General features: G+C 33.6%; 1 protein-coding gene across 1 annotated transcript in view; it reads left to right on the top strand.

Annotated features, from left to right (window-relative positions):
- Positions 1-26022, top strand: part of MSH4 (mutS homolog 4) — a 91184-nt gene that overhangs the window by 45329 nt on the left and 19833 nt on the right. The window contains exons 9-17 of the mRNA XM_061119998.1: positions 2443-2517; positions 5176-5240; positions 6351-6520; positions 11870-12006; positions 12997-13100; positions 14324-14448; positions 16151-16351; positions 21226-21344; positions 22864-22992. Coding sequence (XP_060975981.1) covers positions 2443-2517; positions 5176-5240; positions 6351-6520; positions 11870-12006; positions 12997-13100; positions 14324-14448; positions 16151-16351; positions 21226-21344; positions 22864-22992 — 1125 coding nt within the window. The remainder of the gene's footprint in view (positions 1-2442; positions 2518-5175; positions 5241-6350; positions 6521-11869; positions 12007-12996; positions 13101-14323; positions 14449-16150; positions 16352-21225; positions 21345-22863; positions 22993-26022) is intronic.

Raw genomic sequence — 26022 nt, 5'->3', positions numbered from 1 at the left:
GACATATTTTTATTGGGTACATAGGAATGGAATTTCTGAGTTATTAAGTATGCCTTCAACTTTAGTAGATAATGACAAAATATTTGCCAAAATGTTTTTCAAAATTATTGTATCTACTAGTTTACACTTCCATCAGGAGTATATGAGAAGTCTTATTGTTCTTTTCCCAAACCTGATCTTGTCAGTTTAAAATTTTAGCTATAGTGGTTGGTAGATAGTAGTATTTCATTGTGGTTTTAATTGGCATTTTCTGTTAATGAAGTTGAATGTGCTTTCATATGTATATTGACCTTTTGAATATCTGCTTTTGTGAAAGTCTTGCCCATTTTTCTATTGAGTTATCATTGCTTTTGATTTGTAGAGTTCTCTTTATGTAAACCTGTTGTTAATTGTGTGTGTTGCAAATATCATTTCCCATTTTGTAATTGGGTTTTTTTACTCATTATTGTGGAGTAGGCCTTGTTGGTGTGCCACTTACATCCTCTTGGTACTCACTTTTGTGTAAGGTAGGCTTCTTTCTGCAAGCAGCTAAGACTTTCTACCTGAGGACTTTTCTCTGGTCCCAGGGAGACTAGTGAGTAATCAGTTGTTGCCTCAGTGCCCCAGTTATAGGTCTTGACCAGTACCAAATAGGAGCTGATGAATAAATACCCTATTTTCCTTACTTTTGGAAGTAGTTTCTTTAAAAAAAAAAGTTTATTTTCTTATTGGATGCACCAGTCTTAGTTACGGCCCTCTGGATCTTCAGTTTTTTTAATAGCATTCAAAATCTTTAGATGCTGTCAGTGCAGACACATTTGAGAAAGTGATGGCCTTCAATAATTACTTCTGTTCTTTGTGTTCACTTTTTTCTTTTGAAAAACTCCAAAGGCTTGTCTTTTAAAGCATGGTGCTAGGTCTTCATGTTGTGAAGCAGTTTTGAAGGTTTCATGGCTTCGTTGAATAGCCTGTTGCCACGTATTATACAAAGCAGACTTGGAGAATGAATCACTTGTTGCAATGAACCCATAATTTAAGAAGGACTCTTGGTATTTTAAATGCAGCTGTTTTGGTTGGCAGTCTTATTAGAGTCTTCGGCTATCTCATCATTGGGTCTTTCCCGTTTTTCAAAGAAGCTCTCCAGTGGGGTTTGCTTTTTCACTCATCTTGGCTAGGGTTAGCTTGTGAGCTTACCAAAACTGTGATCAAGACAAGTGCACAGTGTGGGAAAGAGGTGTCGATGGAAGTGGTAAGTAAAATAATGTGTGCCCATGCTTGGGCTGAAATAAGAGTTGGATTCTGACTTAGAGCCTGCCACCAGATACAGCTGTGCAACTGAAGTACATCAACTCATTTGCCTCTCTAAAGTCTGACACGAGATGCAGCTTGTCGCTTGCTACTCAGTGATAGGGTTTTGATGAATCTGCAAGCAATTATAAAATTATTTATTATGGTTTCCCTGGTGGCTCAGACGGTAAAGAATCTGCCTGCAATGCGGGAGACCTGGGCTTGATCCCTGGGTTGGGAAAATCCCCTGGAGAAGGGATAGGCTTCCCACTCCAGTACTCTTGCCTGGAGGATGCCATGAACAGAGGAGCCTGGTGGGCTACAGTCCATGGGGCCTCAAGGAGTCAGACATGCTGCTGCTGCTGCTAAGTTGCTTCAGTCATGTCTGACTCTGTGTGACCCCATAGACGGAAGCCCACCAGGCACCCCCCTCTCTGGGGTTCTCCAGGCAAGAACGTTGGAGCTGGTTGCCATTTCCTTCTCCAATGCATGCAAGTGAAAAGTGAAAGTGAAGTCCCTCAGTCGTGTCCGACTCTTTGCCACCCCATGGACTGTGGCCTACCAGGCTCCCCCGTCCCTGGGATTTTCCAGGCAAGAGTACTGGAGTGGGGTGCCATTGCCTTCTCCAAGTCGGACATGACTGAGACTAGGCACAGTGCATCATGCTTGCTTCATATCATAGATATATCTTCTCTGCAGTCAAACCTATCTGCCAATGATTATCTATATTTGTTGCCATTTCCCAGTGCTAACATCACCACCTGAGCCCTTCCTCAGATCATCAGGCGTTGAAATTCTTCTAAAGAGTGCACAACCTAGATCCCTTAATACTCGTATTTCACAGTGGTGAACTCCTATGAGAATCTAATGCCACCGCGCATCTGACAGGATTTAAAGCTCAGACAGTAATGCAAGCAGTGATGAGTGTCTGTAAGTTCATATGAAACTGCTTGCTTACCCACCAGTCACTTCCTGCTTTGTGGCCTGGTTCCTAATAGGCCATGGACTATTAGTGGTATGGGGCCCTGGGATTGATGACCCCAGACCTAGGCGGTTTTCCTGCTTCAGTTAATAAATAAAAATGTTTGGAAAATGTAGGTGTAGAATGTTCAAAAGGAAAATTCATTCACGTATTAAGTATTTATGGTGTCCACTTTTGAATTTTTGTCTGAATAGGTTAATGCAGCTGAATCAAAGATAACAAATTTAATATACCTAAAACATACCTTGGAACTTGTGGATCCTTTAAAGGTAATTTCTGTGTGTGTGTCTTATACAGAACATGTTTAGCATCAGTTTTTAAAAGTTTTTGTTTTGAAAAAATTTCACATTTAGAGTGTTTTAAGAATAGTATAATGAATTCCCATCTTCTCTGTCCTTCTACACACAGCATACACACATATTATCTTTATTTACTCTTAATGAACAATTTGAGAATGAATTGCATTCTAAAGTGCATACGTCCTAATGAACAAAGATGTTCTATAGCATCACTACTATATAATTAAAAAATTCAGGATATTTCACACTGATACAATATTTTTGCAGTTGACTGTTGCACAACATGAGGGTCAGGGCACCAACCCTCCCTGCAGTTGAAATTCCACCTATAACTTATTGTTGTTCTTTATATATTCAGTCCCTCACTGTCCACAGTTCCTCCATATCTGCAGTTCTACATCTATAAATTCAGTCAACTGGAGATCCTGTGGTACTATAGTATCTACTATTGAAAAAAATACACCCATGAGTGGATCTGCACAGATAGTTCAAACCCGTATTGTTCAAGGATCAACTGTAAACTATGCATAGCCTATACTGTATTCACATTTTCCCAATTGTTCTAATACTGTTCTTTATGGTAATTGTTTTTTTCACCCTGATCCAGTTGAGGACCAGACATTGTATTTAATGTCATGGTTCTTTATACTTCTGAAAAGTTTTTCAGCCTTTTTTTGTCTTTCATGATACTGACATCTTGAAGAGCAAGGGTCAGTTGTTTAATAGGATATTCCTGTTTGTGTGATTGTTTCTTCATGATTAAATTTGGCTTATACATCTTTGACAGTAGTATTGTGTGAGCAATGTTGTATCTTTCTCAGTATCAAGAGGCACATGTCACTTTTTCCTTCCTGGTGATAATAACTTTGATCAATTACTTCACTAAAAAGTTATAAGTAATCTGTGGAGAGATACCTTGAGACTGGGTAAATTTACTGTTCCTTGTCAAACTTTCACTCCTTGATTTTGGTATTTATTAATGACTCTTACCTGATGTAACTGTGATGGTTACAAAATGGTGATTTTTCTCATCTATTTTTAAATTCTATATGGTGTAAAACATTTGAAAAACTTTGAATTAAAAGACGAATCACTTTTTTTTTAGAATCACTTTTTAAAAATAAAAAATAATGAAAAGTGTAGGAAAATTTTGTTATAAACTTTATTCTACTACACACACATACAACAATTTGGCAAAATATTTCAAAAGTATTGTCATCTTTCTTAGAATGAAAGAAGTATAATAAATCATCTCCCCAAACTGATACTTGATAAAACACAAAATTTCAAACTTTGGTATGTCTAAGGCAAAGTCAAAATGACAAAGTTAGGAAAATTTTGTCACAAATGACAGAAAATCTTTCTATTATCATAAAACTTATATAATTTTATGAGAAAATACTGGTGTGCCAATGGAAATGTGGAAAATGACAAAAAAATGGAACCAAGTAGTTAACAAGTAGTATCAAAAAATGTTCAACCTTACTACTAGTCAAAGAAATGCAAATTAGTTAAGCAAAGTTTTTTTTCTTAATAGATCCAACTTACTGCTAATGTGAGAACAACGAGACAGGCAGTTTCATAGACAGCTGGTAGGAGTAAAAATTATGCATACCTTTTAGGAATGCTCTATGACATATATGTTTTGGTGCTGTTCAAACCATCAGACATCAAAACATTCTAGAAATCTATTCAAAAGAACTGTTAAGAAATTTTGACCAATATTTATGTCCAGTGATGGTCATTGAAGCTTTGTTTATATTACTGTACATGGTGTAGAACTCTAATAATTAGGGGAAGTGACTATTTGCTTTCCACAGGTGGAATATTATGACTTATTAAAAATTTTTACCATGAAGGGTTACTAATGCTTATGATGTAGTATTAAGTGGTGGAGAAAAGGATCATATAATGATGTAAATTTTTGATATGAAAAAATGACAGGGTATATACCATAATACTTGTCTTTGGAGGTATGATAGAATAATAAATGTGTTTCTTTATGCTTTTATGAATTACTTGTTTTTGTTGGTATATAAATATTATTTTTCTATTAAAAACTAAAAAAGTTATTACTGCCATTGTCTCATAGAAAACTAAAATAAGGTAAAAATCAGATTATCTGTATTTTCTACTGTTTTCTGCTTATTCAAAGAGTGACCACACATAGTTTCCATTAAACAAAATAAGAATCCCTACTTTTGTCATATAAGGATGAGGAAGTTGCTCTGTTTACCAACATACAAAACACTTTTTTAGTTTAATGTACATTTAACCCACATTTTGGAATTATACATAGAATACTCAGAATATATAATGATAACTGTTTAAGTTACTATTGACAATAAGTAGTTTAAAGTTAATGATTAGTTAGGAGACGAGAAAAATAAGTCATAGTAGTAAACCAGTGGATGGTAGTGTTTAGCCATATGCTCTTTATCTGGAAAATGGACCAAATACAATCTGCTTTCATCTACATACATAAAATATCTTTTATGAGTATATAAATGAGAAAATGAAGCAAGTGAGTACTTGGTAAAATGTAAAGTACTAAACAAGTCTAAATTTTTTGTTTCAATAATGTCATAATTTATTATCCTTAACTATGTTTATCTTATTCTTTAATAGATTACTCTGAAGAACTGTAACACACCTTTATTAAGAGCTTATTATGGTTCCTTGGAAGATAAGAGGTCTTTGTCATTCAACTGTTGATAAAATAGCAGATTATTCCTTTCTTCCTGATCTTTCTGATTTTAAGAACTCTATTTGTATTCTGTAGGACAATTACTTAAGCGTTGGTTAATAAAAACTTTAGACTCTTTATTAAAAATTTATTTATATATTACATTTATATATTACATTATTTAATTTATTTATATATTACATTATTTATATATTACATAAATAACAATCGATAGGGTAACAGCATAATTTTTGTTAGTGGACAATTAGAATAGCATTTAAAATTGAAATCATACAAAATTTTGATGTTTCTCTTTTAAGCTATTTTCCATGGAAAAACTTGCAAGTATAAAAATATATTAGTCTCTTATGTTAAATCATAAGGAACTAATGTAACAAAAATAGTTATATGAATACTGAGTAATATCTAATTACAGTTTAATTTTAGTATTTCATTTAGCAGTGGCACCTTCTTTCTTGACCAAAAAGACTTACAATACTTAAAAACTGTTATTCAAGATTCTCACCTTGTGTGAGGTCACAAAATGAGGTTAATAATATAACTGAATTATTACAGATAGATATAGAATAGAATAAAATAAAAGATTAGGAAAATAGGTATTACCAGACTTACAGTTTGCATAATCACTATAGTAAGTTGTTATACTGTCTCACAATATGTTTGGTCTCTCTTGCCCCAACTGAGGGCAAGGACCATATCTTAATTCTTCTTTGACTCCCTGCGCCTAACACAGTACTCATGGTATAAGCAAATGTTAATTGAGCCAATGAGCATGAAGCCAGAATTTTATAATGGTGATTCAGGGATATATTTTTATATTTACACAGACAATTAGTATGTATAGTTTGGGAGATCTATTAGCCATTGTAGGATTATCCTTGGTGATGTCATTTTTTTTTAGGAAAGTAGTTAGGATTGACAAAATAGTTTAAAATTGATGTAGTCAGAGTCCTAACTTATGTAGTTTCATATATATATTGGTTATTTATTTGCAAAATAATTTTTAACAATAAATTTAAGAAGATATGGTATTTGCTATCATTAACATATTCAAATCACAAATTAACTGACTTGTTACCTATAATTTGATTTTCAGGTTTGGAATCATACTTGAAAAGATTAAAACAGTAATTAATGATGATGCAAGATACATGAAGGGATGCCTGAACATGAGGACTCAGAAGTGCTATGCAGTAAGGTCTAACATAAATGAATTTCTTGACATAGCCAGAAGAACATATACGGAGATTGTGGATGACATAGCAGGTAGTTTAATTACTTGAGCACATGTTTTCTGATTTTTAGAAATAAAGCAAAATGTTTTAGGACATGCTTTTTTTTTTGATTATAATATTAACCAGGTATATTTTAATTTTACTTTTTGTTACCAAAACAAATAACAAATAAGATAAAATGTATTATCATCTTAGGAGCCTTTTAAAAAAAATAAAGATCTCAGAGTGTTAAAATGTATCACTTCTTTTCTCCAAAGTTAAATATAGAGTGTCTTCAAATTTAAATATAGGGTTACATGAAGGCTTGGAGAGTAGTTTTTACCTTAGTACAATGTTGCATATAAATTACATGAAAAATACTATCTATCAGTGCTAATGGGTTTCAGCAGAGGAAGAGATATTTTTGTCTGAGAGATAGCATTTGCAAGCTATACAGTAATTCATTTAATGAGTTTATTAATCTCCTAGTAAATATAGTAAAAAATCCTAGTAAAATCTAGTAAATCTCTTAGTAAAAAATCTCCTAGGTACTGGGAATACATAGTGAACAGAACAAATTCCCTGTCCTCATGAAGCTATAATAATAGTAGAGACAGGTAATAAACACACAAACATATATATGTATATATATGTCTGTCCATATTGCTATATAAGGTATATTAATTATATATAGTGTATAATTTCACATAGATATAAGATAAATGAAGGAAAAATAGTAGATTAGAGGGATCAGAGAATGACTGGGTCTGGAGGCATAGAGGATGGGAATGTTTTTAGTACATAAAATAGCCTAAAAAGGAATTCCATCACCGCCCCCCCCCCCTTTTTTTTGTACTTTAGTTTTACTTTAGTTTAGTACAAACTAAAGCACAATGGCCTGAAGAAACCTTAAGGGATGAGTGACGAAATTTGTTAGGATGGAATAAGGCATTTCATTACAGAACGAGTAAGAGATAATATGGTCAGAAATGTAAACTAGGGATCAGAATTTAGCTTTTGAAGGTCAGTTTGGAAGTTTTTCCCAAGGAGAATGTAGAGGCAGTGAGATATTTTTGCTCTGTGGAGTGAACTTGATCAGGAAGATATGTTGAATAAATTTGAGTGGAGCAACAGAAAGAAGAACTATTTTAAGCTACTACAAGTTAACACAGCAGGTGTATATGAGAAAAGAGAAATACGAAGGTTAAAGGAAGAATTGATAAGAGTTAATCATTGAGTAGATACGGCCATGGTAAAGTAAAGAGAAATGTAGCCACTGGTGCTAATTGAAATGATTAGCCTGAGAATGGTGATACTACTGGGAAAAACAGGAAAAATCTTGGAGGAACCATTTTGAGGAAAAAAGATGTTAGTTTTTTCAAGTAATATTCAAATAGTTAATGGTCATCATGTTAAAAATATAAATTTAGAAATTTAGAAATCTGTAGTGATTGTGCAATTGATAGGAAGATTTGAATGTTTTAGGAATTTTATGTGATAAAACACCTACCTCCTTTTTGGAATATTTTGTTGGGTAAAGTATGTTTTTTAGAGGGAATTTCTTATTGTGAATTAATTATTGCAATAATTTATGTAACTTTTTTCCTTTTATTTTCTTTCTAGCTTTATTGAGATAATTTACATACAGTACTGTATAAGTTTACAGTTTACATAATAATTTGATTTATATACCTCATGAAATGATTATCACAATAAGTTTAATGAACATCCATCCTAATATAGATATAAAATTAAAGAAATAATAAAATAATATTTTTTCTTGTGATAAGAACTCTTAGGAATTACGCTGTTAACAGCTTTCATATGTAATGTGTATGCGTGTCTGTGTATGTCCATGTGCTCAGGTGCTTAGTGGTGTCCCACTCTTAGTGGACTGTAGCCAGCCATATACAGCAGTGTTAATCATGCTTATCGTGTTGTTCATTGCATCTTTAGTACTTACTTATAACTAGCATTCGTGCTTTTTGACTGCCTTTGTCTAATCCCCCCTCCCCTTACCCCTGCCTCTGGTAACCTCAAATCTGATCTCTTTTTTTCTGAGTTTGTTTGTTTTTGAATAATTGACTTACAACATTATGTTAGTTCCTATTACACAAAATAGTGATTCGGTATTTCTATACATTTCAAAATGATCACCATGTCTAGTTATGATCTGTCACCATACAAAAATATTACATAGTTATTGACTGTATTACCCACAGTGTACACATTTCATACTTGTGTTGCACCTGGAGATTTATACCTTTTAATTTCCCTCACTATTTCTTTCCTCTCCTTCCCTCTGGCAACCACCTTATTGTTCTCTGTAGCTATAACTATGTTTCTGTTCAGTTATGTTTATTCATTTGTTTTGTTTTCTAGATTCCACATATAAGTGAAATCATACATTATTTGTCTTTCTTTGTGTGACTTATTTCACTCACTTAATACTCTCTAGGTCCATCCATGTTATCACAAATGACAAGATTTCATTTTTTTATGGCTGGTGTTGGCCAGATGATAGCATTTTATACACACACACACACACACACACACACACACACACACACACAGAGGCTTCCCTGGGTGGTTTAGTGGTGAAGAACCCACCTGCCAATGCAGGAGATGAGGGTTTGATCCCTGGGAAGATTCCTTGGAGAAGGAAATGGCAACCTACTCCAGTATTGATTCCCTGTGAAATCCCTTGGACAGAGGAGGCTGGTGTGCTACAGTCTGTGGGGTCACAAAAAAGTTGGACACAACTTATCTACTGAACAACAACAAATACACATACCCACACACCACTTCTTTATTCATCTATTGATGGGCAATAAGGTTGCTTTCATATTTTGGCTCTTGTAAATAATGCTGCAACAAACCAAGGGATGTGTCTATTTTTTTTAATACCCAGGAGTTGAATTGCTTGATCATATGGTTAGTTCTATCTTTGACTTTTAAAAATATTTATTTTTATTGACGTATAGTTGATTTACCTATTTTTAATTTTTTGAGAACTCTCCACACTTTTCCGTAGCAGCTGCACCGATTTACATTCCCACCAACAGTGTACCAGGGTTTTGTTTTCTCCACATCTTCACCAACACTTGTTCTTTGTTGTCTTTTTTGGTAATAGTCATTCTATAGGTGTGAGGTGATAATCTCATTGTGATTTTGATTTGCATTTTGGTGACGATTACTGATATTGAGCATCTTTTCATGTGAGCTGTTGACTGTATGTTTTCTCTGGAAAAATGTCTATTGAGATCTTCAGTCCAATTTTAAATGAGTTTTTTTTATATTAAGTTGTATGAGTTCATTGTATATTTTGGATATTAACCCCTTATCAGATATATCATTTGCAAATGTCTTCTCCCATTCAGTAGGCAGCCTTTTTTGTTTTGTTAATGGTTTTCTTCACTGTACAAAAGTTATTAGTTTGGTATAATCCCATTTGTTTATTTTTGCTTTTATTTCCCTTGCATGAAGAGACACATCCAAAAACGTATTACTAAGACTGATGTCAAAGAGCTTACTGCCTGTTTTCTTCTAGAAATATTATAGTTTCCAGTTTTATATTTAAGTCTGTAATCCATTTTGAATTTATTTTTGTGCATGGTGTGAGAGTAGTACAGTTTGATTCTTGTAGCTGTCTAGTTTTCTCACCACCATTTATTGAAGAGTCTGTTTTTACACTATTGCATGTTTTTGCCTCCTTTGTCATAGGTTAATTGCCCATATTATTGTGCATTCGTTTCTGGGTTCTCTGTTCTTTTGATCTATGTGTCTGTTGCGCCAGTACCATACTGTTTTGATTACTGGAGATTTGTAGCATAGTTTGAAATCAAGAAACATGATACTTTCAGCTTTGTTCTTCCTTTTCTAGATTGTTTTGGCTATTCAATGTCTTTTGTGTTTCCATACAAATTTTAGACTTATTCTATGAAAATGGCCAGTGATATTTTGATATGGATTGCAGTGAATCTATACATTTTTTTCAGTAGTATAGTCATTTTAACAATATTAATTCTTCCAATCAGTGAACATGATATATCTTTCTATCTATGTTGTCTTCGGTTTCTTTCATCAGTGTCTTATAGCTTTCTAAGTACAAATTAACAGATTTCTGTATATTAATTTTGTATCCTGAAACTTTATTGAATTCATTGGCGAGTTCTAATAGTTTTTTTGATAGAGTCTGTAGGGTTTTCTATGTATAATATCACACAAGTGAAATAAATATTAAGTAAACTCCAATATTCCTAATATAGAGGTTATGCTCTAGTTTTGGTTTTATTTTTTATTTTGGTTTTGGCAATTTCTTTTACTTTCAGAATATTTATCTGAATGGCCATCTTTTTACTATAGTGTTTTTTTCTTAAAAGAATACTTAACCACATATTTTAGATGTTAAAATTTTTAAGAGTTCAAAAGTATAACAAAGGAAACCTCATACCCTGTTGGTGGGAATGTAAATTGGTGCAGCCATTATGAAAAACAATATAGAAGTTCCTTGAAAAAACTGAAAATAGAGCTCCCATATGATCCAGCAATCATACTTCTGGATATATATCCTGGAAAAAGAAAAACTCTAATTTGGAAAGATATATGCACTCCAGTGTTCCTAACAGCATGTTCCTAACAGACATGGAACAAGCACAAGTGCCCAAGTAGCTTAAGAAGATGTGGTATATATACAATAGAATATAATTAAGCCATAAAAAAGAACAATATTGCCAGTGGCAGCAACATGGATGGACCTAGAGAATATTAGCCTTAGTGAAATAGGTCAGACAAAGGCAAATACTATATATCACATTTATGTGGTATCTAAAAAACAATACAAATTAATCTGTATGCAAAATGGGAGCAGACTCACAGACAGAAAACAAATTCATAGTTACCAAAGGGGAGAGGGAAGGAGAGAGGGACAAATTAGGACTGTGGGATTAGCAAACTACTATACATAAAATAGATAAGTGGTAAGAATTTATAACACAGAGAATTATATTCAATCTGTATTAGCCTATAATGGAATATAACCTGCAAAAAACCCTACTGAATCACTATGTTGTACACATGAAACTAATGCAGTATTTAAACCAACTGTGTGTGTGTGTGTGCGCGCACGTGCGTGTGCGTGTGCATTCTCTGTTGCTCAGTTGTGTGTGACTCTTTGCATCCCCATGGACTCTAGCCTGCCAAGCTCCTCTGTCCATGGGATTTCCCAGGCAAGAATACTGGACTGGGTTGCCATTTTCATATTTCAGTTAAAAGAAGAGTAATAAGAGCTTCCTACTTGTATATAAAATAACAAAGAAAAATTAGTGATTTTTTTAAACATGAAGAGTAATTTACTCACAAAATTGTTTTTATTTTTGTTTTTCTTGTTTCTGGCCACTAGGAATGATAACACAGCTTGCAGAAAAATATAGTCTTCCTTTAAGGACAAGTTTTAGCTCTGCTCGAGGATTTTTCATTCAGATGACTACAGATTGTACAGTCCTACCCAATGATCAACTTCCTTCAGAGTTTATTAAGGTTCATTTTAGAATTCTGGTTAAGAAATTATTGTTTCTGATTTTACAGAATTGCACTTACATATTTTCAGGCATTTATTGAATATTAGATGATAGGTTTCTGAATGTTCTGTATATTACTTCTCTTACTTCTACCCACCCACCTAACAACTTTACTAATCTAAGAGTGATTGAGAAGAGTTTTTAAGAGAAATACCAAACACAGTGTTTCCCATAATTGTGGGAGCTTGATAAGGGTAGTAAAGGAAAATGAAGAAAGAAAATCCAAAAGGAACTTTTGATCAAAGAAGTTTGAAAAGTACTGTACCATTTCCTGTTTTAGGTTGTTATCAGTGCACATCTACCTATTAAAGCTTTAAAAGTCCTAAAATAAAGAAATTTGCTTAATTTTTAAACATCTAGTATTGCCAAATCTTTGGACCAGGGGAGTATTTTATATATATATGTTAATTCCTCCACAGGATGCCAGTTTGGGGAAGTCTAACCCACTTTAATCTTTCTCTACCAGCAGGGAGTACCTTATGACAAAAACAAACCTTTCAGGTCTTTAAAATATATACTGTTTTATCCAGTAATAAGGGATGGATGAGGTAAAAAATGGGTCAAGAATTAGTAAAGGGGTTAGAGACTGCATGAAGTTTGGTTATGAAGTAAGGGCTAAGACAGGGGTCACAGATGGAGTGAAGATTCCTATCTACCATACATATTATTACTTGGTAATGAGGTGTAATATTTTTGTTAACATTTCTACATGGCTACTTTAAGAGCTGTAAAAATAGTCATGTCAGACAGACTAGGTTAAAATATTCTGCTTTAACTTGAGAAGTGATCTTCTTTTCTCTTCTATAAACATTATTTGGGACTTTTTTGATGATACAATTATCTCAAGAATTAAAGTGATTAACCTAAGTACCTATAATTCTCTTGTTTAAAATCCATATGTTTTACTTCATAAGAGTATGTATCTTCATTTTTTTTAATCTCCTAGCAGATTTCCAAAGTGAAAAATTCTTATAGCTTTACATCTGCAGATTTAATTAAAATGAATGAAAGATGCCAAGAGTCTTTGAGAGAAATCTATCACATGACTTATATGTAAGAGCATTTGAAATTTTTGAATACTGATTTAAATTGATTTGGTTTGAGATGCTACAATACATTTCATTATCTGAGTTTTTTTCTGGTTGCATAAAATTGTAGTTATGAATATTAGCAAGGAAAGACCATTTCCTAGAAAAACAGTTAAAACTTTAAAGTCTGTCATTGTGATTGAGATCACTGAGCCTCACAGAACAGTCAGGGCAAATCTAATTACAACCGCCCCTCCCCAAAAATAAATCCATTATGCTGGGTTATAGAAAAAGCTTGATACCCAGCCAAATATCCACATTTCATCAGTACTTCAATCATCCTTTTAATACAATTTTAAGAAATGTCATAATGACACGAGCTTGAAATATCTCTAGTATCACTGATACTTCTGTAGTGTATACTCCATCATGAATGTAGAAGTTGGCACATCTGGGCTTATTTGGGACTTCATTCAGTTTATTCTTTTTCTTTAGCTTGTCCTCTCGAATTCTCATGACTTAGTACATATATAACAACATTATAATAGTGCCAGTCTTTTGTTGTTCATAAAACAGCAGCAATGTGTCTAGAAATAAGAACTAGGAAATTCAGAATTGGTGAGCTGAGGTGATGAAGATAAATGTTGGATTTCCAGAACAATTTCAGAGGATAAACCAAAAAGATTATAAGATATAGTAAGTTGCAGAACATATTTTCCCATGTAAGGGAAAAACTTTTATATTATGTCACAATATGGTAACTGCCACATGAAAGCATAAATAATTATGTAGTTAGCGTTGTGTATGAGAGAGAGAAAGAGGGAGAGGGAGAGGATGGGTAAGAGAGAAAATACATAATAGCTTTTGTGTTAAATTTAACATTGCAAAAGCAAAATTATTAGTAGATGGGATCTGTTGAAGTATAGTGAGGGCTTCATTTGACCTATATAAAATATTTCAATACTAAAAATTTATTTTATTAATATTTAAGAAAAGCAGTCTTTAAAGAAACTTGGTCTTAATATACCAGAAGATGGATTCTCTTCTACTAAATAACTGTGACCTTGATTATGAGCTTCAGTTTCCTCACCTCTGAAATAAGACAATAGAACAACAGACTTTATCTAGTGTACAACTCAACTGTCAATGTTATTTTACCTCAGGCAATGAATTTTATATTGTTTTACAATTATGTTGTATGCCCCTCTTTTAAAAGCACTGTTTCTCTTCTCAAACATGTATTTTCAGGATTGTGTGCAAACTGCTTAGTGAGATTTATGAGCATATTCATTGCCTATATAAACTGTCTGACACTGTGTCAATGCTGGATATGCTACTGTCATTTGCTCATGCCTGTACTCTTTCTGATTATGGTAAGTTATTTTCTTTGGAATAAATAGGTTGCATACTGAAACTTGTATTCCATTTTATCTAACAATTATGAATGTTTTATATTTTTTCCCTGATATATAGTCTCTTACCTATGATCCTAGATTAAGACTCAAAATATATAAAGTGAAATTACCCTTAAAATTTCTTTTAGAAGTCAAAAGATTATTTACTGAGAAATTAGAAAAAAAATACTGCAAGAAACTTTAGAGTCTTTCCTAAAATAAGAAAGACTATAGAGCTGTCTCTTTGGTGAAAATAATGATGATCCAAATTCATAAATTTCAAGTCTGAAGAAGCAGTGTGATGCTAATACTAACAGACATGACAGAAATAAAGTCTTGAAAGTGAGCAGATGTGAGCATCCCAAGATCAATTATATCACTTATTTTTGTGTCCCAAGTCTATACACAGGTCTTGAATATAAACGTTAAGCAATTTTTTAATGTTAAATGAATACTTCAAGTTAGCCCCCATCCCTTGAAATTTCTTATCCAAACTATCCATATGCAAATTTGCATAATTTGTATATGACAATTCAGTTGAGTAATTGTGGGCTTAATAACATTAAATTTCTAGTTAAAATTAATAGTAGTATTTCCAAAACATTCTGTTAATTAATTTTTATGATGGAAAAGGTATTTTAAAAGATTTTTTCAATTTTGATATTTCTTTATTTCTTATGGAAGTATTAAATTTTTCAGTTGGTATTGTATAGGCCAAAACTTAATAGTTTTCTCAACTATTAAGATATTTGAGGGATGGGATGGGGAGGGAGGGGGGATCGGGATGGGGAACACATGTAAATCCATGCTGATTCATGTTAATATATGGCAAAAACCACTACAATATTGTAAAGTAATTAGCCTCCAACTAATAACAATAAATGAAAAAAAAAAGATATTTGATGATGTTCCATGTTGAGAAGGACTACCCTAAAACTCCAAACTTATAAGTAGTGAATTTTTGGTATTAAAATGATTTAAATATAGTAAAAATTTTTTATTTACTAATCAACCTCACTTTTATAATGAATACTTTCAAATTTATCCATGTGTTTCCTCGAGAGACATGTAGCATTTTAATTTTTACTTGTCTCTCACCTTCTTTCTCCTCTCTTCATCTTAGAAAGCATCTATAGAAACCTGATCATTATTTCTTTCTACAAATTAACAAAATCTTTTGTGTCTGTTTTTTTTCTATCATCTGAGAATACTTTTTAGACAAAATTTCTATAAGTTTGGACATAAAATTGTGTTTTTATTTGGTTTTGCTCTATTTTCAGACCTCATTAGAAAAGCTAAGTATGCCAAATTTGAAATAATGCTTAAGGCGAGGATTAAGTAAATGTGCAATTTTAGAGTCTTTGAAATTAATTGTTATTTTTAAATGGCTGGTTGAACCCTTTTAATTTATGCAAATCTGAAAATGTTATGAACTATTTTGGAGCCCTGCACAATGACAGGACCAAAATCTCATATTTTTTCTGGAAAAGAATATAAGTTCTGATGTGATTAGACTATGCCAGTTATCATTTAGAGGGACTGAAGATAAAATAATAACTTAATGATATTGTTCCAGATTGACCCTAGTAAAGTCACTAAAGTATAAACAGTATGTACAGACCACAAAATCTTTAAGTATAAATATATTAATCTTCCAAAACCATTTTATTTTTCTCTGTAGTTCGGCCAGAGTTTACTGATACTTTAGCAATCAAACAGGGATGGCATCCCATTCTTGAAAGAATATCTGTGGAAAAACCTGTTGCTAACAATACCTATATTACAGAAGGGAGTAATTTTTTTATCATAACTGGACCAAATATGAGTGGGAAATCCACATATTTGAAACAGATTGCTCTTTGTCAGATTATGGCCCAAATTGGTAAGTTACATGTTTACTTTATGGTTTCAGTTCTGCTCCCCATTTAAAATATTTCATGCCCAGTATTTTAGATCATATATATATATATATGATACATATATATATCTCTCTCTATATAGATCATATATATATATATACCATAACTTTTACAATTTGGTATTTATTAAGCCCCACCCAGTTTGGGTTACAGTGTACTGAAATCTTGTGGGATATAATAGAAATAGAAACTTCTTTATTATAGTTATTAATGTTGTATCAACTATTACTAAATTGAATTTATAATTATCCTGGATTCAAAAACTTTGTTGAGAGAGAAAGTGGTACAAGTAGCAGAAACTACTGCCTTTAATAACTCATGTAAGATTTTTCCCAAAATTGTAACATTGGGCACAGGAACATTTCCCTTACTTAATTTAAGGTTACCAATAACTTAGTTTTAACAACTGCTGTGTTACACTTACGTGTGCATACAGTTCAGTTTGGTCACTCAGTTGTGTCCAACTCTTTGTGACCGTGTAAATGACTGTCACTATCCCAACATTGTTATGGATTTCTTGGCATTGAGACACAACTCACCCCTTATCTCTGAATATTGGGTTCCTTAAGACCGATATGAATCAGAGACCAGATGATTTTTCAGTCTGGGATAATTTTGGTTCACCTCTCCCTCTGGAATTGGCAATGTCTGGAGACATTTTTGGTTGTCACAACTGAAGGGAGTATAAAAGCCAGTTCAGTTCAGTTGCTCGGTTGTGTCCAACTCTTTGTGACCCCATGGACTGCAGCACTCCAGGCTTCCCTGTCCATCACCAACTCCCGGAGTTTGCTCAAACTCATGTCCATCGAGTCAGTGATTGTATCTAACCATCTCATCCTCTGTTGTCCTCTTCTGCCTTCAATCTTTCCCAGCATCAGGGTCTTTTCTAATGAGTCAGTTCTTTGCATCAGGTGGCCAAAGTATTGGACCTTCAACTTCAGCATCAGTCCTTCCAATGAATACTCAGGACTGATTTAGGATAGACTGGTTTGATCTCCTTGCAGTCCAGGGGACTCTCAAAAGTATTCTCCAATACCACAGTTCAAAAGCATCAATTCTTCAATGCTCAATTTTCTTTATGGTCCAACTATCACATCCATACGTGACTCCTGGAGAAACCACAGGTTTGACTATACGGACATTTGTCAGCAAAGTAATGTCTCTGCTTCAATATGTTTTCTAGGTTTGTCATAGCTTTTCTTCCAAAGAGCAAGCTTGTCTTTTCATTCATTGCTGTATTCACCATCTGCAGTGATTTTAGAGCCCCCCAAAACAGTATCTCACTGTTTCCATTGTTTCCCCATCTATTTGCCATGAAGTAATGGGGCCAGATGCCATAATCGTAGTTTTCTGAATGTTGAGTTTTAAGCCAGCTTTTTCCCTTTCCTCTTTCACCTTCATCAAGAGGGTCTTTAGTTGCTCTTTGCCTTCTGCCATAAGGGTGGTGTCATCTGCATATCTGAGGTTGTTGATTTTTCTCCCAGCAGTGTTGATTCCAGCTTGTGCTTCATCCAGCGTGGTATTTCACATGATGTACTCTGCATATAAGTTAAATACGCGGGGTGATAACATACGGTCTTGACATACTCCTTTTCTGATTTGGAACCAGTCCGTTGTTCCATGTCCGGTTTTAACTGTTTCTTCTTGACCTGCATACAGATTTCTTAGGAGGCAAGTAAGGTGGTCTGGTATTCCTATCTCTTTAAGAATTTTCCATTTTGTTGTGATTCATGCAGTCAAAGGCTTAGCATAGTTAGTGAAACAGAAATAGATGTTAATGGAATTCTCTTGCTATTTCTATGATCCAATGGATGTTGACAGTTTGATCTCTGGTTACTCTGCCTTTTCTAAATCCAACTTGAACTTCTCGAAGTTCTCGGTTCACTATTGTTGAAGCCTGGCTTGGAGAATTTTGAGCATTACTTTACTAGTGTGTGAGATGAGTGCAATTGTATGGTAATTTGAACATTCTTTGGCATTGCCTTTCTTAGGGACTGGAATGAAAACTGATCTTTTCCAGTCCTGTGGCCACTCCTGAGTTTTCCAAATTTACTGGCATATTGGATGCTGCACTTTCATGGCATCGTCTTTTAGGATTTGAAATAGCTCAACTGGAATTTCATCACCTCCACTAGGTTTGTCCGTAATGATGCTTCCTAAGGTCCACTTGACTTGCCCTAGGTGAGTGAGTGATCACACCATTGTGGTTATCTGGGTCATTAAGATCTTTTTTGTATAATATCCAGGGATGCTGCTAAATATTCTACAATTCACAGGACAACCATCTTCCTTTACTCCCCTCCCCTGCCTCAACCCACACACATGCTCAAGAAAGAATTATGCAGCCCTTGATGTGATTGAAAAAGCTTGGTTTTAATGTAATGGATTTTAAGGGAAATGCAGAATAGTAATATCAATCATATAGTGCAAATTTCCCTTACTACTGGGAAAGAAAATCAGAAGTGAGTGAATGAATGAATAAATAAAGGGTATATATTTTATTAAATTTAAAAGGCTATCTTAGATAACTTTCCTTTCCTTCTAAGAATACTGATTCATATCTGAGACAATAATCTTACTTCTGTTTCAATAGTTATGAGTTCTGTCCTTTAAAAAACAGGCTGTCTAATTTCTGTGTGGTTATAATTGTTAAAACATTCATTATACTGAATTAAAATTTGACTGTATACAACTTTTCCTCATTAGTCCTAATTCTTAACTTCTGTGCATTTCAGAATAATCTATTATATCCTGAGAACAGGCCCTCAGATATTTGAAGAAAATTACTATTACTCTGCTTCTTTTGCCATGGTCTTTGAAGTCCTAAAAGTATATGTAGTATCTTATAAACTCTGATTATAAAGGAAATAGTAGGACTCAAAAAGCATGGAAGTTGAGAATATAGGCTTTAGAGCTAGATCTAGCTTTTGTAGTTACTGGCTATGTGATCTTAGGCAAATACTTAACCTCCTTAGTTTTTCTATCTGTAAATGAAAAATATAATAGTACCTAAGTCTAAGAAGTGTTGTAAAGATTAAACTATTCTTTGTTCTACAAAGCCTCTGGACTCCTTGTAGCTCCTTAGGAATATCATGCTGTTTATGCACACACACACACACACACACACACACACACACAGCTTCCCTGGTGGCTCAGATGGTAAAGAATATGCCTTCAGTGCAGGAGATCCATCCAGGTTCGATCCCTGGGTCTGGAAGACGTGCTGGAGAAGGAAATGGTAACCCACTCCAGTGTTTTTGCTTGGAGAATCCCATGGACAGGGGAGCCTGGTGGGCTACAGTCCATGGGGTCGCAAAGAGTCGGACGTGACTGAGCGACTAGCGCTCATACATACATACATACATACATACATACACACATACACAATGCTATGGTCTTAAGGGAAGGGTATGAGAGAAAATAGAGGTAAGAGCATGTTCTAAAGCACAGGAGCAATAAACAGCATGATATTTCCAAGTAGCTACAAGGAGTTCAGAGGCTTAGTGGTTCTTTTGCTTTATAGAATAAAGAGTGACTGTGAGAAGTGGCAGGCTTAACTGGAGAGATGGGCAGGAGTCAGGTTGTGAAGGGCCTTAGGCATTTAATGGAGGAGAGAGAACCTTATCCAGATATCTATAGGGAGCTATAGATGTTTTAGCAAGAGAATGGCATAATGGGATTTGAGTTTTAGATAGATCACTCTGGCTATTGTAAGGTTAGAGAAGAGCCAGATTAGAAGCAAAATACCAGCCAACAGGCTTCTGTGATATGATAAGATATGTTAAGAGCCTTTTTGGTGGAGGTAAGAGAGAAGGGAAAATATGAACCATATGTACTACATACGCTATAGTCTATACTTGGTACTTTCACATTTATTTTTCTTATGTGATCATTTTGGCAGTCCTGTGAGAATGTTGTATTTATTTGCTCTCTGAGATGTCATCATAATTGCTATTATTATTATCTGCATTGATATTAATATTATCTGAACTTTTGCTTTCTCTTCCTGCTATTCTTTATTATGCAAAAGTAGATCCTATTTTTCACCCTTGTCTTTGTTTTAAATCCTGGAATAATCTGGCTTTGTTTCTTCACTCCCGTTATTTCATATTTTGTCTATACAGAGTTCTGTATATTTGACACTTTTTTCATTTAACTATTTGTATATTTTTTTCTTCTTATGGTTTTAGAATGCTTTTTGTATCCCATTTTGTATAGCGATAGATATAAATAATCAGATTGATTTGTTTTCAAGAGATGACTATTTAAGGTTAGTTAGCCTGACATTTCTCACATAGAAACCATCTTGTGAATAAAAATTCACCTTAATAAAAATTTTAATGTTTTGCATTCATTCTAATTGTGGATGGTTCTGTACTTTTCTAATAACAACTATTTCTTAATATACCTTTCTATAATGATTTTATCAACTTGAGCTTCATAAGTGTTTCCTTCAGATTTTCATATTTTGAATATTCTATATTATCTGACTATACTATTTAACAACTTTTATCAAATTTATAGCAAATCTTTCTTATGAACTCAAATATATATTATCTTTTTTCCACTTCCAAATAACTTTGTACAATAGTTAGGGTAAGCGTTTCCATTTTATATGTGAGGAAGATGAAGCTGAGAGAATTTAAGTGCTGTCCAAGGTTTTAAAATAAATGACAGAGCTGGGGCCATGCCTTCTAATTCCATATCTTGTGATCTTTCCACCACATTAACCCTTAGATAGGCTACTAAATAATCTGAGTTGGTGGAAAGTGCAATGTGTTTGTAATGCTTATATTTTATAAAAGCATCTCAGTTCACTTTGACTTATATTTTATAGGATCATATGTTCCAGCAGAATATTCTTCCTTTAGAATTGCTGAACAGATTTTTACAAGAATAAGTACTGATGATGATATCGAAACAAATTCATCAACATTTATGAAGGAAATGAAAGAGGTACCTGATCTCAGCTTTCCTTATGTTAAAAACATATTGAATTATCCTATTAATGGTCAATTATAACATAAGAAAATATTTTTATATTAAAGCTTGCAGATGTGTTTATACTTCTCTACAAGAGCCAGAGGGCAGTCAAAGACAGCTTCCTAATTTCTGTCTTATGTGGAAATGGAAGTAAATGTTTTATTGAAAAATACGGCTTTAAAGAAAAAGCTAGTGTTATTGAATGATAAAAACATGCTTTCATGTTTTTATATGGAATATATAAAAGACTTCAGAAAGCAATGACCTGTTCAAAAACATTTTGCATAGTTGGGCTTGATTTTAAAATAAAAGATCACTGTGTTAAAAGATTTTTTAAAAATCACCTTTTGTGCTCTTGTGGAATTTTCACTTCCTATGCCAAAGTATGTATCAGTACCTATTTTTGATCTAAGCACATGTCAAATAATCTTGAAGGGTTAAAGGAATTCAGTATAGCTCTTGGCCTATCTTTAGTAGGTATGGGTTATTGGATCATTGTACAGTTTACTAATTTTCTTTAGATAGACAGGGAATAAAATGATCATTTGCCCACCATATGTGATATTTATATAATTATTTAGTATGTATTAAATAATGATGGGGGAATATAGCAATAGACTAGGTGCTTGAGGCATATTTTTAAATGGTCCTAGCTCTCAAGAAGCTTAGTCCCATGGAAAGATAAAATGGCCATGATTGTTAACAGTTGTGTCATAACATAAGTCTATATCAGGCATGATTTAAATATATTTTACTCAGAAATCAATGGACTTAGATGCTTTTTTCTAAATATTTCTTTTCATTTTTACTGGCTATAGAGATGTTAACTGAGAGATAGTTTAGAGTGTTTATGACAGCAATTGATTCGCAATAGCTCAGTTGGTGAAGAATCCACCTGCAATGTAGGAAACCCTGGTTGGATTCCTGGGTTGGGAAGATCCACTGGAGAAGGGATAGGCTACCCATTCTAGCACTCTTGGACTTCCCTTGTGGCTCAGCTGGTAGAGAATCTGCCTGCAATGTGAAAGACCTGGGTTCAATCCCTGGGTTGGGAAGATCCCCGGGATAAGAGAAAGGTTACTCACTCCAGTATTCTGGCCTGGAGAATTCCATGGACTGTATAGTCCATGGGGTCGCAGAGTCAGACACGACTGAGCAGTTTTCTCTTAAACAAGAAAATGACCTTCTTTGTGCTTTATTTAAACATTTAACTCATTGCTTTATCTCACTGTATCTGATTCACCAATATTTTAGATAATGGTTATTTACTCTGTGCATATGTATATTTATGTACACATCAGCTATTCTATTGGAATTATTAGTAATGAGATTTTTAGAAAGAAAAGCAATGTGTTAGTTTCTGCTCAGCAGGTTTTCTCTGTCAAAATATATTTCAAATGAACTAATAAAAAAACTGGATTTTTCTTCATTTTTTGCTATAATACTGACAGCTGTTTGGTTGCAATGAATAATTTTGGAATTATATTTTCAGATAGCATATATTCTACATAATGCTAATGACAAGTCACTCATATTAATTGATGAACTTGGCAGAGGTACTAATACAGAAGAAGGTATTGGCATTTGTTATGCTGTTTGTGAACATCTGCTGAGCTTAAAGGTATTCCTCTCTATTTATTTTAAATACACAAATTTTGAGTCCTTAAAAAAATTTTTTTTTATTGAAAGAGAAAATTTTAAAATTGTATAGTGCCTTACAATTTTCAAAAGTTTCACACAGATGATTTCACACAGTCCTGTAATAACTGCTTTTGTTTTCCCTCTGCCTGTATTTTGCCTCTGCCGCCTTCTCTCTTCTCACTAGTAACCACTAGTTTGTTCTCTGTATCTGTACGTCTGTACTTTTTATTTACTAATCTGTTGTGTATTTTAGATTTCACATATAAGTGATACCATACAGTATTTGTCTTTCTCTGTCTGATTTTATTTCACTTGGCATAATGCCCTCTAAGTCCATCCATATTGTTGCAAATGGCAAAATTTCATTCTTTTTTCAAACACAGAAAAAAAATTTAAGGTTACCAAAAGGAAAAGTGGGGAAGGGTAAACTAGGAATTTGGAATTAACAGATTAACACTACAAATACAGAATAGATAAAAATAAGGACCTATTGTATAGCATAGGGAACTGTATTTAATGTCTTGTAATAACCTATAATGGAAAAGAATATGAAGAAAGAATATATATGTTCTCTTGCTATACATCTGAAATATTGTAAGTCATCTGTACTTCAATTTAAAATCTTTCTTTTTTTTATGACTGTGTAGTATTTATTTATATATTTGTACATATAAGCACAGACACACACACACACATGTATATAACACATCTTATTTATCCATTCATCTATTGATGGACACAAGTTGTCTCCATACCTTGGCAATTGTAAATAATGGTGTTGAGTCCTTTTTTAATGTATCCATTATAGATTTATCACAAGTGAATTTTCTAGGCACCTGTAGATAGCTCTTTAAACCATGTAGATAATAAAAACATACCATAGCATTTATATTTTTGTTACTTTTTTTCTGTTGGAAACAGAAACAGTTAATATAATAGTCATGATATAGAAAAGGAAAGAAAGAAATCAAGAATTAACAATAATATCAAAACTATTCACTTGACTTTAATGAAATTAAATAGCAAAACATGAAGACATTTCAGTTGACTCCATGTGTAATAACATTGACTGTAATGTCACAGTATGAAGTAAACTAGGTGTCTGAAGTTACTTTATGGAAAATCTTTACTTAAGATTTCATTCCTTTAGAAAAATGTTTTTTTCATAAATCAGTTGTATAAAACAGACTATGAATTTTGCTCTGTTATTAAGGTAATTTGTAAAACAGTGTTTTAGATGATCAATCAAAATATATATTGATATGAAAAAGCTTTAAAATATTTTTATATATTTAAAGTACCTAAAATATTCCTAAGATAAGCTTCTGTACCTTAAGTAAGAGCCCACAGTGATTTATTATATAGAATGAGAAAAATCTTATTTTTTGCCTCTGTTTTATTATATAGAATGAGAAAAATCTTATTTTTTGCCTCTGTTTTCTTTTTAAAAACATTTATTGTTATTTTTATTTTTAAAACTTTTGGACACCCAGTACAGTATGTGGAATCTTAGTTCCCTGGCCAGGGTTGGAACCCATGGCCCCTGCAGTGGACTAGTGGTATGGTCCTAACTACTGGATCACCAGGGAATCCTCCCCTTTCAAGCTTTTTTTTTCTTTTTAAAAAATTTTTCTTTTGGAACTTATGTGGTGGGTTAGTGGTTAAGAATCCACCTGCCAATGTAGGGGACAAAGGTTTAATACCTGGTCTGGGAAGATCCCACAGGCCTTGGAGCAGCTAAACCTGGGCACCACAACTACTGAGCCTGTCGTGCTCTGGGGTCCTGCTCTAAAAAGAGAAGCCACCGTGATGAGAAGCCCATGCACTGCAACTAGAGAGTAGCTCCTGCTCACCCCAGTTAGAAAAAGCCCTCGTGTAGCAAAAATAAATTTTAAAAAGTCCTTTTTCCTTCTTTTTTGGAAAAAATCTTATTTCATATGTGAATAAAGTTATGTGATAAGTTAAAACTAATGTTCATAGATAACATTAGCCTTTGTAATTCTGAATCTATTTCAGTTGATAGGAATTTTTCATATAAATAAGATGTATATATTACTTACTGAGATTAAAAGCTAATTAGTAATGATGATGCTTAATTTTATATGTCAGCTTGACAGGACTATGGAGTACCCAGACGTTTGGTCAAACACTTTTTTTTCTGGGTGTATCTGTGAGGGTGTTGCTGGATGAGATTAGTATTTGAATTAATAGTAGAATGAGTAAATCAGATTGCCCTTTCTAATGTGAGTAGGCCCTATCCAGTCACTTTTGAGTGGGTCCTAGTTGAAGGCCTGAATACAAGAAAAAAATTAGAGTATGAGGAAACTCCTGCCTAACTGCTTCTGATCTGGAACATCAGTTCTTTCCTGCCTTTGGTTTTGAACTGAAACTTCAGCTCTTTCTGGGTCTTGAGTCTACTAACATTTAGACTAGAACTACACTATTGGCTCTCCTGGTTTTCAGGCCTTTAGACATGGAGCAGAATGACATCATTAGCTTTCCTGAATCTCTAGTTTGATGACTGCAGATTTGGGGACTTGTCAATCTTCATAATCATGTGAGCCCATTCCATATAGTAAATCTTTTTCTTTCTCTCTACAGACAACATACAGATACACAGACACATACACACACACATGCGCACACACACACACACACACACACACACACATCCTGTTAATTCTGTTTCTCTGGAGAACCCTAATACAGATTGTTATCAAGAGTGGTTCTAGGGGAACAAATATATAAGAATGAATGTTTTGAGTCTGTTCTAGACTTTCTGGAATTGACATTCTAATCTTATTAGATTTTAACACTAATGACTCTATTTCCGGTAGAGAAAGCACTGGTAGCCCATAGTGTAATCTACCAATACAAATGTGCAAAATATCATCATGGATACTCTTAATCAATGCCTTACAAGAAACAAGGAGGATGACTTTGTGAAATGAGGACTGTTATGGTAGGAGAGACCAAATGGAAGGCACCAGTACTGTTCCTGAATAATAGA

Source organism: Dama dama, chromosome 20, assembly GCF_033118175.1.
Source record: "Dama dama isolate Ldn47 chromosome 20, ASM3311817v1, whole genome shotgun sequence".
Classification (NCBI taxonomy): domain Eukaryota; kingdom Metazoa; phylum Chordata; class Mammalia; order Artiodactyla; family Cervidae; genus Dama; species Dama dama.
The sequence above is the reverse complement of the archived record's forward strand: the minus strand, read 5'-3'. Positions and strand labels throughout refer to the sequence as shown.